Below are 13,886 nucleotides of genomic sequence, written 5' to 3' on the forward strand. Positions count from 1 at the left end.
AGAATAGGGGGCCTGGAGTGCTACGGTCCATGGGGTAGCGAAGAGTCGGACACAACTCAGGGACTGAACAAAAACAAAAAAAATATCACATCATAAACAGTGAGTGCTTTCCATTTAATTGATTCTAACTACAGCACTGACCTAGGATAATAAAAGATTAGATTCTCAATTTGGTGTCGTTTTACTCTCTACGTCTACGGCATATATAATAATTATTTAATAAAGACATGATTGTTTGCATTTATCATCATCTAGAATGTAAATTAAGTAATTGGTAAAAGTTGCATATTTCTTATGTGCACCTTTAAATTCTGCTTGCTACTGAATCCATCTGGACACCTTTAAGGTTCAGAGGAGCATATCCAGCTTTTGTACAATACAGGGCATGAGCAAAGTTCTAATGATGCAAGCCCAAGAGAGAAGCAAGCATTTCCAGATGATTTATGCTACTGATCATGAAATGAGCGGTTTTCCTGAATGATTACGTATCTAAGCATGGGCAGGGAATCCAAAGAAGTGGTGGCAGCTGACTTTTGTGTGAATCTTTGATATGACAAGAAAATAACTAGTCACTAGAGGTCAGTATTGAGCCATCTGTAAATGTGCATCGCCTGGATACCAGAGAATGGGCAATACATTTCTGAATTTTAAAACCAGGACTATTTTAAAGGGACATTGTCCTATAATTTAAGAGTGCATGGATGGCAGATAAAGATAAGATCTCCACTTTCTCAATTTAAAAATATGTGTAATGGAAGCAAAGAAAATTTGCCTTTTCTTGTAATGCATCTTTCCCCAGAGCTACTGGCTGAGGTCAAGGAAGATGGCCCTCTATTTATAAAGTCACATAAGGGCACGAGTCTAAGTAGAGTCTTAGTAGTACACTCTGTAGGTAAACCTTTCCCAGTCTGATTTGTTCAAACAGCTTCTATTCTTATCAAATTTAAATGAAGGGAAGCAGCATCTTGTTTCCTGCAATATATTTCTGACTCAAGTAGTTGAGATGGAAACAGTTGCAACAAATACAAGATTCATTTGGAAAACTATGATTAAAATAAAAAGACATAGCTTATTAGAAGCTGACAATACTACAGGTAGTGCTTGACCTACGAATGTAACAGAGCCTGCCAATCACACTCGTAACCTGAGGAAATTGTTAATGGGAATGCTTTACCCAATGCATTTGTTAATCGAATGATCAGGTGCACATGAGTGCACCTGAGGTATCTCAGGGTGGGGAAGAACTTGGTGGGGGGGAGCTACTGCTTCCGATCACCCAAAGGCCTCCCCCTAGCCACTGAGATATTTCATGCTCCCCCCTCCATCCTGCACCACTGGGTCTCCACAGGCACTGGGTCTGTGGAGACTCACTTACGGTAACTCTTGAAGATCTCGATGATCAAGTGAGCCATGTCCTCTCCAGCCTCTCTGCTGCCGTTTCTTTGCCTGCGTCCCTGCAGACTCCGGTCGTCTTTGCAAAAAGCTTTTGACGTGAAGAATGGAGACCAGGAGGGACGTGCACGCTGCTCCCAGCCTCTGTTCTTGGCCGCAAAAGCCTTGAGCAAAAGCTTGCCGAAGCCTGCAGGGGTGAGAGATTGCGTCCCTGCAGGCTCCAGTTGTTTTTACAAAAAGCTTTTGGTGCAAAGAATGGAGGCCAGGAAGTGTGTGTGTGTGTAGGGGGGTGTTTGCATGCATGGTGCCCTGGCCTGCGTTCTAGGCGGCAAAAGCTTTTCGCAAAGATGAACGGAGCCTGCAGGGATGCAGGCTCTCTCACCCATGCAGGCTTCGGCAAGGAAACGGCAAATAGATGGAAGGCCTGAAACCCTGAAGTCTCCCATCTGTTTGCAAAGCCTTTTGGCGCAGATCTAGTCCAGGCCTCCATCTGCAGAGAATGGAGGCCTGAAGTAGCGCGAGATCATGTGAGATTAGTGGTGAATTCTCTGCGAACGCACGGAAGGCCTGAAGCACCCAAGCAGGCAAAGAAACTGCAGCAAGGAGGCTGGAGAGGAGACAGCTCACAGCCTTCCAAGGTCGGTAAAATGAGGAGCCAGGTTGTTGGGGGCCATAGGCTGACTCTGCAAACCGCTTAGAGAGGGCTGTAAAGCACCATGAAGCAGTACAGAAGTCTAAGTGCTATTGCTATATCTTTGCAAGGTGAGTCTCCACAGGTCCAGTTCCTGTGGAAATCTGGCAGGGGGAGGAGGGGGGATAGGCAGGGGGAATATTGCAGTGCCTTTGCGGTCATTCCTAAGAGTGAACAACTGCTGTGGTGCTACAACATCTGTAACCTTGGGACTGTGTTATAAGTACTGGGGGGGAGGGTTTGACGTAACTTTGAACGGTCACTAAGTGAGCTGTCATAACTCAAGGATTACCTGTATTCCATTGTAAAAGGCTTTTCTTTTAAAGTGACTTTTAAAGGGAGCTCTGTGGAAAAAGCCAAGGATTATGGAGACGGGCCTGACAAGACTTAGTCTCACCTCTACTTTCAGTCCTGCCTGGAAGCTGATCCCGTCAGGGATGATGGTCTGGAAATCAGCAATGGTGTAATACTCTTCCTCCACCTGCGGGGGCACTGGAGGCTTTGGCAGATTGACACACCGTGGCTATTACAAGAGTATTAAAAATATGCATTTGTCATCTTCCATGTGCAAAAAGCAATTCTTTACACATCAGGCATTCCAGCCTCCATCTGCAGGATCTGCAGGGTCACAAAGCAAGCAAGCCCAAGGAGATGACAAGCCCCTAACGCATTTTTCAGCACGGCCTCTGCAGTGTTTCTGCGGCCAGTTCCAACTCTGAAAACAAAGTCGTGCATTTTATAGAAAATCAGCTTTTTTTGGTGGTGCTCAGAAGCAAAGCTAAGTAGAAATAAAAGTGGGGCCTGCAGTTTTAAAGTTAAAACCTGCATTGTATACAGTAAAGTTATTCAATGTTGGAAAAATTAGTTTGATTGCAGGTACAAATTCCAGAAACAGACTTCTTGCTATGACAACTATCCAAGCCACACAAGTAAAAACTGATTGCATCCCATTCAATTAATTGCCTTGGGAACAAAGCTCATGCCATGTTGAACCTTATTTACTCCGTGTATGTTTAAAGGAAAAAGCAAGTTAGACATGCCAATTTCCTCCTTAACTGACATCCTATAACAATGCTTAGGACATGGTGATTTATGCTGACATAAAAGAGGTAGCAAGACCTGTATCTTGTCTGTCTTTGCTCTGACGTATCTCTTTTATCGTCCCAACATCTTCCATTTCATCTGATAAGTTGTTGTCAGACTGCTTAAATGCATCAGGAAGCAACACTTACTATTGAGAGATCTCGACGAGGAGGGGGTCTTTGTCTCATCTTTGGTGACTCTGTCAAAACAGGTATTTAAATGTGCTTCAAAGATTATCAACGTATGCTTCAGAAAACATTTGTGAACAACACCCCATTACTCCAGCCCAAGAAAGGACCTCTACAGCTTTTCTGTCTGCTTTTCCCCATGAGCAGCACACCCAGGCAGCTCCCTGGATTCATTTTAATCTCCATGGTGATTCATCTAACCAGAGTTTTAGTACATCCCTGGAAGTATTTAAGAAGAGAAAGTGGACAGCCATTTGTCTGAAATGGTATACAGTCTCCTGCTTTAAACAGGGGGTTGGACTAGAAGACCTCCAAGGTCCCTTCCAGCTCTATTCTGATTGATTGATTGATTGATTGATTGATTGATTGATTGATTGAAGATCTTGGATCAGATGCCCTAAGCCAGGGGTAGGCAACCTCGGCTCTTTTATGACTCATGGACTTCAACTCCCAGAATTCCTGAGTCAGCATAGCTGACTCAGCATAGCTGACTCAGGAATTCTGGGGGTTGAAGTCCATGAGTCATAAAAGAGCCGAGGTTAAAGACAGCAGATGAGGTTTTCCTTCCGGAACAGTGGAATGCTTGTATCCCTTGAGGGAAACATGGAATAACCAGACATCCATTACCAATGTTTGAGGAGGTGACCTTGAAGGATAGGAGGAAAAGCTACTACCAAGGCAATGGTCAGATAAGCAGGGCTTGAGCCTCAGCCAAGGAAAGAATGAGCCCCTCCCTCGTTTTCATGAAGGAAGCAGCGGGGTGCAGGGAGACACAGTTAGACTTGCAAGATACAGTTGCAATAAAAGTAGTCCTATGGCATTAGTTCCTTAGCCTGGTCTACCTGTTAGGGTTAACATTCGGCCATCCCAGGTAAAGAATAGATTTATTATCTATGGCCCAACCAATTCTATGTCAGAGGAGCAAAAGGTTGGGAAAAGTGAGGATTTAGCATTAAAGAGACACAACTGGAGTCCAGAACCATACAATAAGAAGCCTTAATCCTCGATAGCTAGTCCTGGGGAAGCTGGCAGGGAGTCAAAAGTCATGTTAATGTGAGGTCCTTGCTTAATGAGCCACATGGTCCTTGTTTAGCAATGGCAGTCAGGACCGCTGAAGTTGCCATTGCTAAGCCATGCAATCACAGATCACTACACTTTATGACCCCATTGTTTAACGATGGAGTTCCCAGTTCGAATTGCTCTTGTAACCCGAGGACTACCCGTATAACAGGACTGCATAAAATTCAGAAAATAATACCAAACAGTATCATCAAATGAAATTTTTACCATAAGAGGATGAAAAATTCATTTGTTCATTTTAATCATTTTTATTAAATATTTTTTTTAGCAAAGTAAATGCTGTAAGGGAAAATAAAATAGTAAAGAAAACAGTACATAGTAACTTTGGGCCACTCGTGTTTTTTTCTCGGCACAACCCTTCACACAGGATTATTGTTGTGGGGAAAAAGAGGGGGAGGAAGAAGGATGAGGTATCTTGCTGCTTTGAGTTATCAATAAAATATCTGTTCTGTATTCTCAATATGCAACTTCCAGTGTAAAGATTCTTAAAATCTACACTAGCCTTCACTTTACCCTATCAAGAAAACCATGCCAGGATGGAAAATTTATTGAATACTTTGGGTGTAATTAGATTAACTAGTCCAATTTAAGTTGGTGTGACTTTAAAATTAGATCAAATTTACTATTCGTTCTGACTTAATTATCATTGGGCTGCGAGAACTCCTGAATGCCAGTCAAAAGCAAAATGCAACCCTCAGTTCAGAGAAAAAAATGGATAAACCAACTCTAGAGCCATGAAGATTTCTTGCTTTTACCTGATTGACCAGTTTTCTTCAGAAAGCATTAAACACTTTCTTCGTTGTTCCCAACTTACTTCGTTGAAGGTCCACATTGGGCAATGGGCGACCATCATATCTTCCATCTCTTTGATTACTCGGTCCATCCTTGTCTCGGCCTGGGGAGTTCTGCTGTCGAGAAAGTCCATCCATATCCAACGGGTGTGAATGGGCTGAAGCTGCAGATCCCAGTTTTGATGTAAGTAGGTCTCCACTCCCTCTTTTCAGGTAAGATGCTGGGGCCCAGCCCTCCTGACCCTGATATCTAAAGAAATAGAAATAATCTGAAATAGTCTAATTTTTTTTTTACTAAAAAGGTAAAGGTAGGTAAAGGTTCCCCCGCACATGCGTGCTAGTCGTTTCCAACTCTAGGGGCCAGTGCTCATCTCCGTTTCAAACCCGAAGAGCCAGCGCTTGTCCGAGGACGTCTCCGTGGTCATGTGGACGGCATGACTAGACGCCAAAGGCGCACAGAACGCTGTTACCTTCCCGCCGTAGTGGTCCCTATTTTTCTACTTGCATTTTTACGTGCTTTTGAACTGCTAGGTTGGCAGAAGCTGGGACGAGTAACAGGCACTCAGTCTGCTATGCGGCACTCGGGATTCGACCCGCCAAACTGCTGACCTTCTGATCAACAAGCTCAGCGTCCTAACCCACTGAGCCACCGCGTCCCTTTTTTTTTAACTATGGTCAACAAATTCCCAACACAGGCAATCTCATCCACAGCAATGCCCAAAAGCAAAACCGGTGTTCCAGATTCAGTTTTAAGATGATCGTCTGAATCAGAATGTTATTTTTTTAAATTTTGCTTAGAGATATCTGGCACATATTTTCCCAAAACGTTGGGTACCTTGCAAGTTCTTAACAGTAAGTAAACATCTCTATTTGTAAAGCTGCTTGGTTTTTTACCCACTGATTCACATAAAGAAGCTCAAGAGGCTGTGAAGACAAAGGCACAACAAAAGTAATGTGCAACGTTGTAATAATCAGAAGTGGGGCACAACAAACTTTCCCAGCACATGGGAATCGGTCTCTCTTTGCAAGATGGTCCAGCATCAAGCATAGTAACTAACATGATTGGAGAAGATATCAAGCTGATTAATTGGTACTAATAATCAACTATCAAAAGCGTTTTGTAGATAACAAGACTTAGACAAAGGTTCAGCGAGTAACACATTCTGGAAGCCTATATTAAAGCTTTCCATCAGAGTACACTGAGGTGTTGTTGTTTTTTCGGGGGGGGAGGGAAACAGTACAATATCTGAGCCCTCCAATCTTCTCAGCACAACCCATTGTTCTTTTTACAGATACAATGAATTTACACCGAGGAAATAGACCACCTCTTCATAATTCTGCGAGGATTATAAAATGCTGAAGGAAACCTAGGACCAAACTGAAAACTTTTTGCATATCTACCACTTTTCTTCAAAAAACCAGATTTATTTTTAGAGGCTACTTATTTTTATATATGGTGGACATGCAAAAACGTTAAAGCCTTTTGGATAAAAATATGGTGGATACTTCAGAAAGTTTTTAAGAAAAAGATAAGATTTACTCCGCAGTTATTTTTACTGGGGATTATTTCGGATTGTACTGTTACACAAACCAAATTAATGCTACATTTAATAATGGCAGCTAGACTTTTGGTGGCGCAACATTGGAAGAAAGAAGATTTACCTACAATAGAACAATGGATGCTTAAAGTAATGGATGTGGCTGAAATGGCAAAAGTTTCAGCATATTTGAAGGAACAATCACAAGAAAAATATATTTTGGAATGGAAAAGATGGATTGATTATATTCAAAACAAATATGGGACTAAAAAGTTTCAAATAGCTCATGAATAATTTTTAACAATTATAGATGTGTTATTATAATTATCTTAGTTTTCTTATAAGGGAGTTAAAGAGTGGAAGGTTTGTTAATGTTTTAATAGATATTTAGCATATGTTTACATAAGAATGTTATATATAATACCCTGTATTTGGCTTTGGGAAGTCTGGGGGGGAGGGAAGGGGGGAGGGCTGATGGGGAGGGGAGGTTTATTATCAAATTTTGTAAAACTTTTCAATTAAAAAAAAAACAAAACCAGATTTTTTTTCCTGCAGCAGAATAAATGTTATGGAGTGCCTATACAAGTGGTCCTCAACTTACGAACACAATTGAGCCCAAGGTTTCTGTTGCTAAGTGAAACATTTTAAAGTGAATTTTGCCCCATTTTTATGATCTTTCTCACCACAGTCATTAAGTGAATCTGGCTTCCTCACTAACTTTGTTGGACGGTTGCAAAAGGGGATCCCATGGCCCTGGGACACTGCAGCCTTCTTAAATATGAATCGGTTGCCAAGCGTCCGAATTTTGATCCCATGACGATGGGGATGCTGCAATGGTCATAAGTGTGAAAAGCCATCATAAGTCACTTTTTTCAGTGCCATTATAACTTTGAACACTGACTGAATGAACTATTGTAAGCTGAGGACTGTCTGTACTTGAAAGTTATTCTCCTATCCCTCCGTTGATGAAAACTGCAACAACAATGGAATAACTCAGGTCTTGTGACCTAAAGTCTCTCCTTCACATTAATGCCTTTTGAATCATGACTGGAAATATACCTGATTTTCCACCAGCCCTCCAGATTTTTTTGGATCACCTCCACTGTAGCTCCTTTGTCCAGGTTTATTTCATCTTGATCCCGGGCAACATATGGGTAGATCACCATATACTTCTCTATTCAAAGAGAAATATAGCAGTAAAAGAGAGAAAGAGAGAGAAAGAGAAAAAAAAACCATAAATAATAATTGGGAAGACATCACATTTTTCTAAAAATCAGAGCTAATCTGAAAATCCACACCTTTTAGATAATTTAGCACAATAGAGTCAAATCTACAGAATATGGTTGATTCTGTCCTTTTGACATAAAAGCTCACAAAAGGCTCAACATCACCTTTGAAAGACAGATTTTCAAAATTTACAATAAAACTCCTCAAGTCTACTGCAGCCCCACAATGGCTTTCAAATAACCTCTAATTGAAGCAGGCACATAAAAATGCAGATTTAAAAAAAGAAAGAAAGATAAAAATGTATTTAACTCTGGTTAGGACCAAATAAAATACAATTTACCCAAGAGTAGAAATTCGCATAACTGGGGACTCAAGTAGTTTCAAGGGAATGGAAAGGAGGACACACATACTCAAGGGTAAGCAGATTTCACAGTTACAGTAAGCAATGTATTAAGGAAATAGACACTCTGGATATCAATAAGAAATACATTGCATGCAACAATGGGCCACACTGGACAGCACATGCAAACACAGAAAAAGGTAGTCCAAAGCACAGAAGAAAAGCACAAAGAGAGTCTCCACAACATCCACCTTGACCCCATCCACTGGTGTACAAGTCCCCAAGAGTCCGACGGCGACCAACATGTCTGGGAAGAGACCAGTATTTCCATGAGACTGAGATGAGCATGTTGGGGGAAGCAGGAAAGGCACAAAACAGGATATAAGGAGGGAAAAGTTTACCTTTTTAAAAAGAAGATTTAATGCTATGCTAAGGTTAACAATGACATGATCCACATACCACACTAAGCAATGATTTAACCATGATTTACCTAATACATCTCAGTTGAGATTGTTCAACTCACAAAGTGGTTTTTACAGCATATAAATGTGCCTTGTTTCCTCCCGGTGTATGGCAGAGAACTTGAGCGGTTTGATTTAAAAGGGTACCCTAAAATGCATCTCAGGTTTTTGTTTTTTTTTCATTTAAAAAATAATCATAGTAAAACTTTAGTGTTTTTTTTTACCCATCCTCAGTGCAACTGACCTTTACACTCAGCAAATCAAATTTCCACTACAATTTCTAACATTTGCTTTGCTTTAATTAAGTTCTAATAGAAAAGCCTCCTGTTCACGAAGGACTTTCCTCCTCCACATCAGTCCATTAAAACAGGTTTTCACTCAGTTCATGCTGCGTGTTCATGTCCATTCCCCGTGAAAAGATGGGCTGCTTTAGACATCATCTTCAAAAGCACTATTTAAAAACTTTCTGTTCAAAGAATCAATGAAGTGGGCACACTGGAAAGTGCCTAGCAGATGCTTAATGTAATGTATTCTGCACAAAACAGATTATAAGCTGTTTTAAAGCAATGGGACAGAGGATGTTTATAGGGTTTTCCAGTGTTAACCAGTACTACAACTATTGTTCAGATTCTATGTCCTGGGATAAGCATGAACTGTCCATCTGTTTTTCATTATTTGTTGTTTGGAATTCATATGGGCATTAAGTCCTCAGCTTATGAGTTTGTTTAGTGATTGCTCAAACATACGTCACAGAAAAAAAGTGACTTATGACCATTTTTCACACAACCGTCACAGCATCCCCATGGTCACATGATCAAAATTCAACCGACTCATTTTTATGATGGTTGCAGTGTCCTGGGGTCATGTGTTCACCTTTTGCAACCTTCTGGCAAGCAAAGTCAATGGGGAAGCCAGATTCTCTTAACAATCATCTTACTAATTTAACAAGTGCAGTGATTCACTTAACAACTGTGGCAAGAAAAGTCGTAAAACAGGGGAAAACTCACTTAACAAATGTCTCACTTAGCAACAGAAATTTGGGGCTCAATTGTGGTCGTAAGTCAAGGACTACCTGTATAGAGCCTGGGCTTTTTAGGTCAAAGGCTGATGTAACTTTTGAATGGAAAAGCACCTGAATGCAAAAGTTGATGAAGAAGGAGCCCCTAACAAACCAGTCTCTTCTGCCAAAAATATCAAACTAAACGATGTCAATCTTCATGAGAACTTGCTATAGGCAAAAAAAAAGTATAGGGACTCCCTTGAAAGTACTCTCTTGGCACTTTAATATTTAGTGTATTTCCTCTCTGAACATTATCCTGAATATTTTATGTGGGCTCAAAAATCTAAAATATGAAACACTTTGGGGCTATTCTGAAAGTGTCTTAATCTACTCCCACCTTCTTCAGTCTGCATTGAAAATTCATCCGGGGCACCGTCCTGGACCTCTAGACATGTTGCGGGAACCCAACCTTGTTCATCCAATGTACTTACAAACCACCAGCCTAAAACATAAGGAAAACAAGAGTTAGGTGGAGAGTCACAATCCATTCTAGATAGGATCATGCAACAACAGTCCATCATGGAATGTTCCATCCCAATCCTATACCAATCGTGGATCCCATGAGTTTCTGGTCTGACTTCCAATTAAGAAAATGAGAGACATGCCGAGCTATTTTGGAATTAGGCAATCAATACTGTACTACCCTTCTGCATACGATTTTTCCCCTTACAAACAAAATCCTGTTAATTTAGCGAAAATAAAGGTATGCGCTCAAAGGCTTGCTGACACACTGGGTACTTCATTTCACTTTTCCCCACTTTTAATTGCTGTCTATTGGAACTATAGTTATGGAGAAATGATAGAAAGTGCAAGATTGCTGCCATAGGAAATATTGCGGTATTTGAAGCTGAGGCAGTGAATGAAAACATGAAAACAAACAATAAATGTTGAGTATCTAGTCAAATTCTATTGGTGTCCTCAACTTACAACCATCCGTTTATCAACCATTCCAAGTCAGTGGCGTAGCGTGGGGGGTGCAGGGGGGGCCGGCCGCACCAGGTGCAACATCTGGGGGGGCGCGCTCGCACTCGCAGCTCTGCCCCTGCCTGGCTCACTCACTCTCTCTCACTGCAGTGCTGGCTGTGCAAATCTGATCCGAGCCGCCGGGTCGCCGCCCACTGAGGAGGGGGGATGCCAGGCGTGCGGTGCAGAGAGAGAGCGAGGGACTATCTGGGGGAGGGACAGTGCAGTGGCCACCCAGCGCAGCGCTGAGCGCGGGAGAGAACCACACCAGACCAGCCCAGGCAGCAGCAAGAAGCTGGCAGCGGCGGCAGGTGACTCGAGTGCTAAAATCCACGGGTTAGGGGGCGCAAATTACTTGCCTTGCCCCGGGTGCTGACAAGCCACGCTACGCCACTGTTCCAAGTTACAACATCACTGAAAAAAGTGACTTAAGACCAATCCTCAACTTACAATTGTTGCAGCATTCCCACAGTCATATGATCAAAATTCAGACACTTGGCAACCATTATGTATTTATGACAGTTGCAGCATGACCCCTGGGGGGGTCATGTGATCACTATTTGCAACTATTTGCATCCCAGGGTCACGTGATCACTATTTGCAACTTCCTCAGCCAGTTTTCCACAAGCAAAATTGATAGAGGAAGCTGGATGTGCTTAATCATCGCATGACTGACTTAACAACTGGAGGAATTCACTTAAAATGGTCACGAAAAAAAATCCATAAAATCAGCCATGATTCATTTAATAAATGACTTGCTTAGCAACTGAAATCCTTGTCCTTATTGTGACCATAAGTAGAAGGCTACCTATTTTTCCATAGCCTTTCACTGAACTGATAAACAATGCTGAGAAAGCATTATGAAATGTTGGAAATACATCATTTTATTTCTCTAGATTTTCCTTTATTTCTTTATGCTTGAATAATAACTCCGATTTAATTCATATTGCAATCCATTTATTGTGTTCTTCCTAGGTGAATTCATAATTCAAACTCTGTTCAGAGTGGGTATTTAAGTGACTGAGTGAAAAATTAGGAAGTCATTTCAGTTCTGTATAGTATTAAAGCAATACAAGGTTAGTAACGTCAACATTCTCTATTCAAATAGAGAATAACATGTTTTATTATAGGATATTTTTGCCAACAAAATAATGTATTCAAAATTTCCCTATGTTACAACACAAATCCAAAATAACTTTCAGAGCCCATTTTTATTTACTTAAATAGGCAAAACAAGTGTTACTATTTATTTTTTTCTGAAAAACAAAATATATCCTGCTCCAGACACAAATGACTGAAGTTGCTGAATTAATTATGATCATTCTAGAGAAATCATTTAACACACATGCACACAAAGCTAGGGAGGCACTCTGTGAATGAAACCCTTTTTTTACTTAACTAATATGGAAATTCCAAAATGGAAAGCTGGGTTCTAGACAGCGTGTTCCCAAGAAAATTCAGAAAAGGTTTTGTGAAATGGAGCTGTGATAAAATCTTACTAAGTTGCTTTCAAACATGAAATTTATTATCCAGGCCAGTTCTCATTAGAACACATTTAGACAAAGTATGTTAGGAAGTTATGAGACACGAGAGATCCTATTTTACAAACTGTTTTTTTTCTGGACTCTTATAGATGATTAACCCTTACCAGATTCATTCTTCTCAATTATGTCCACCACTTGGCCAGCACACAAACTAATTTCAGAGCTCTCTTGCTTCTGATAATCAGCCACTACCACATATTGTTCCAGGACCATGGGATCAGCAGATGACAAATCTCCAGCTATATTGCAGGAAAGAAGACAGCATACTGGTCATTCATGTAATATACTGAAAAATTAGTTATTTTCCTTAATTTTTTTCCAGCTCAGAATCTGGTATGGATTATATAAAGTAGATGAGGCAAGATAGCAATTGAAATTTGTGAGTAAACCTTTCTAACTGAATGCCCAGGTTTTCAGCTGCAGTATCAATTCCTGAGTTGGCCAAGATGGGGAAATGTACAAAAGCAGTGGCATTAACTTATATATTTCAGTTCAATTGGATTATAGTAGGGACCTATTTTGGTGAAAGTCACAATATTTCTGTATGCTGCTTAGCTTCAGTCATAATTACAGTATGGAGAAGTTGTGTGCTAAGGTTTGATGACACCTCCCAATTATTGTGGGTATTTAGTGTAGCACAATTTTTCCCCTCCCTGACCTTCAGGAACACCCTCAGGTTTAGGTAATTTAATGGTCATCAGTCAGTATATTATTAATCAACAAAGACAATGAATTAAAGCAGGAAAAAAAACTAGAGAACCAGATTGAGACATTAACTCTGACTCATATTATACTGTAAATGGATAGACCCAGGATAAGCAAGCAAAAAGGTTTTTTGTTGGGTTTTTTTTAACTTAAAAGCAGAACTCTTGATTTCTGAAAACCTTCCATTGACTCAAAGGTTTGCTGGATTAGTTGGAGTACAAATTAGGCTGAGAAGAAATCAATTAAAACATCCAAAGTCATTAAGCGTATTAGCTAAAATGAAGAATTTATCAAAGTGAGTTTAAAAACAGAAGGACTTTTCAAATATATGTAGTAACAGGATATTTCCAGTGTAGTTATCCTTATTTAGATACCTCATTTTCAACTGAAAATCTGTATTAATTGGAAGGAAGGGTAACATTCGCCTTACATTGGGTTTGGGTATGCTAAATACAACTATTTGATTTCATTTCCTGTGGTCAGTCCATCTGGCCCAGCAACAGCAGCAGATCTGTACTTCCGGAGGATGTGGTTTAAAGCCACAAGCACCACAACCCTACTGTAGTTTTTCCAGTTAAGCAGATAGCTTAGAACTTAGAATAACAGAGTTGGGAGAGATCTTGGAGGTCTTCTTGTCCAATCCCGTTTGAGCAGGAGATACCATTCCAAGCAAATGGCTGTCTAATATCTTCTTTAAAACCTCCAGTGATGGAGCACCCACAGCTTCTAGAGGCAAGACTGTTCCACTGATTAATTGTTCTGTCAGGAAATTTATCTTTAATTCTAGGTTGGATCTCTTTGATAATTTTCCATCTGTTACTTC

At 40.6% G+C, this 13,886-nt stretch overlaps 1 protein-coding gene across 1 annotated transcript in view; it reads right to left on the bottom strand.

The window, feature by feature from the left end:
* The window catches only part of SH3PXD2B (SH3 and PX domains 2B), a 127,286-nt gene that overhangs the window by 4,716 nt on the left and 108,684 nt on the right, over nucleotides 1-13,886 (bottom strand). Inside the window, exons 9-14 of the mRNA XM_083352975.1 lie at nucleotides 12,463-12,597; nucleotides 10,189-10,293; nucleotides 7,823-7,937; nucleotides 5,249-5,475; nucleotides 3,316-3,365; nucleotides 2,481-2,606 (exon numbers count right to left, since the gene is read on the bottom strand). Of these exons, the coding sequence (XP_083209101.1) occupies nucleotides 2,481-2,606; nucleotides 3,316-3,365; nucleotides 5,249-5,475; nucleotides 7,823-7,937; nucleotides 10,189-10,293; nucleotides 12,463-12,597 (758 nt within the window). The remainder of the gene's footprint in view (nucleotides 1-2,480; nucleotides 2,607-3,315; nucleotides 3,366-5,248; nucleotides 5,476-7,822; nucleotides 7,938-10,188; nucleotides 10,294-12,462; nucleotides 12,598-13,886) is intronic.

The sequence above is a fragment of the Vipera ursinii genome, assembly GCF_947247035.1.
Source record: "Vipera ursinii genome assembly, chromosome: 2".
NCBI lineage: Eukaryota > Metazoa > Chordata > Lepidosauria > Squamata > Viperidae > Vipera > Vipera ursinii.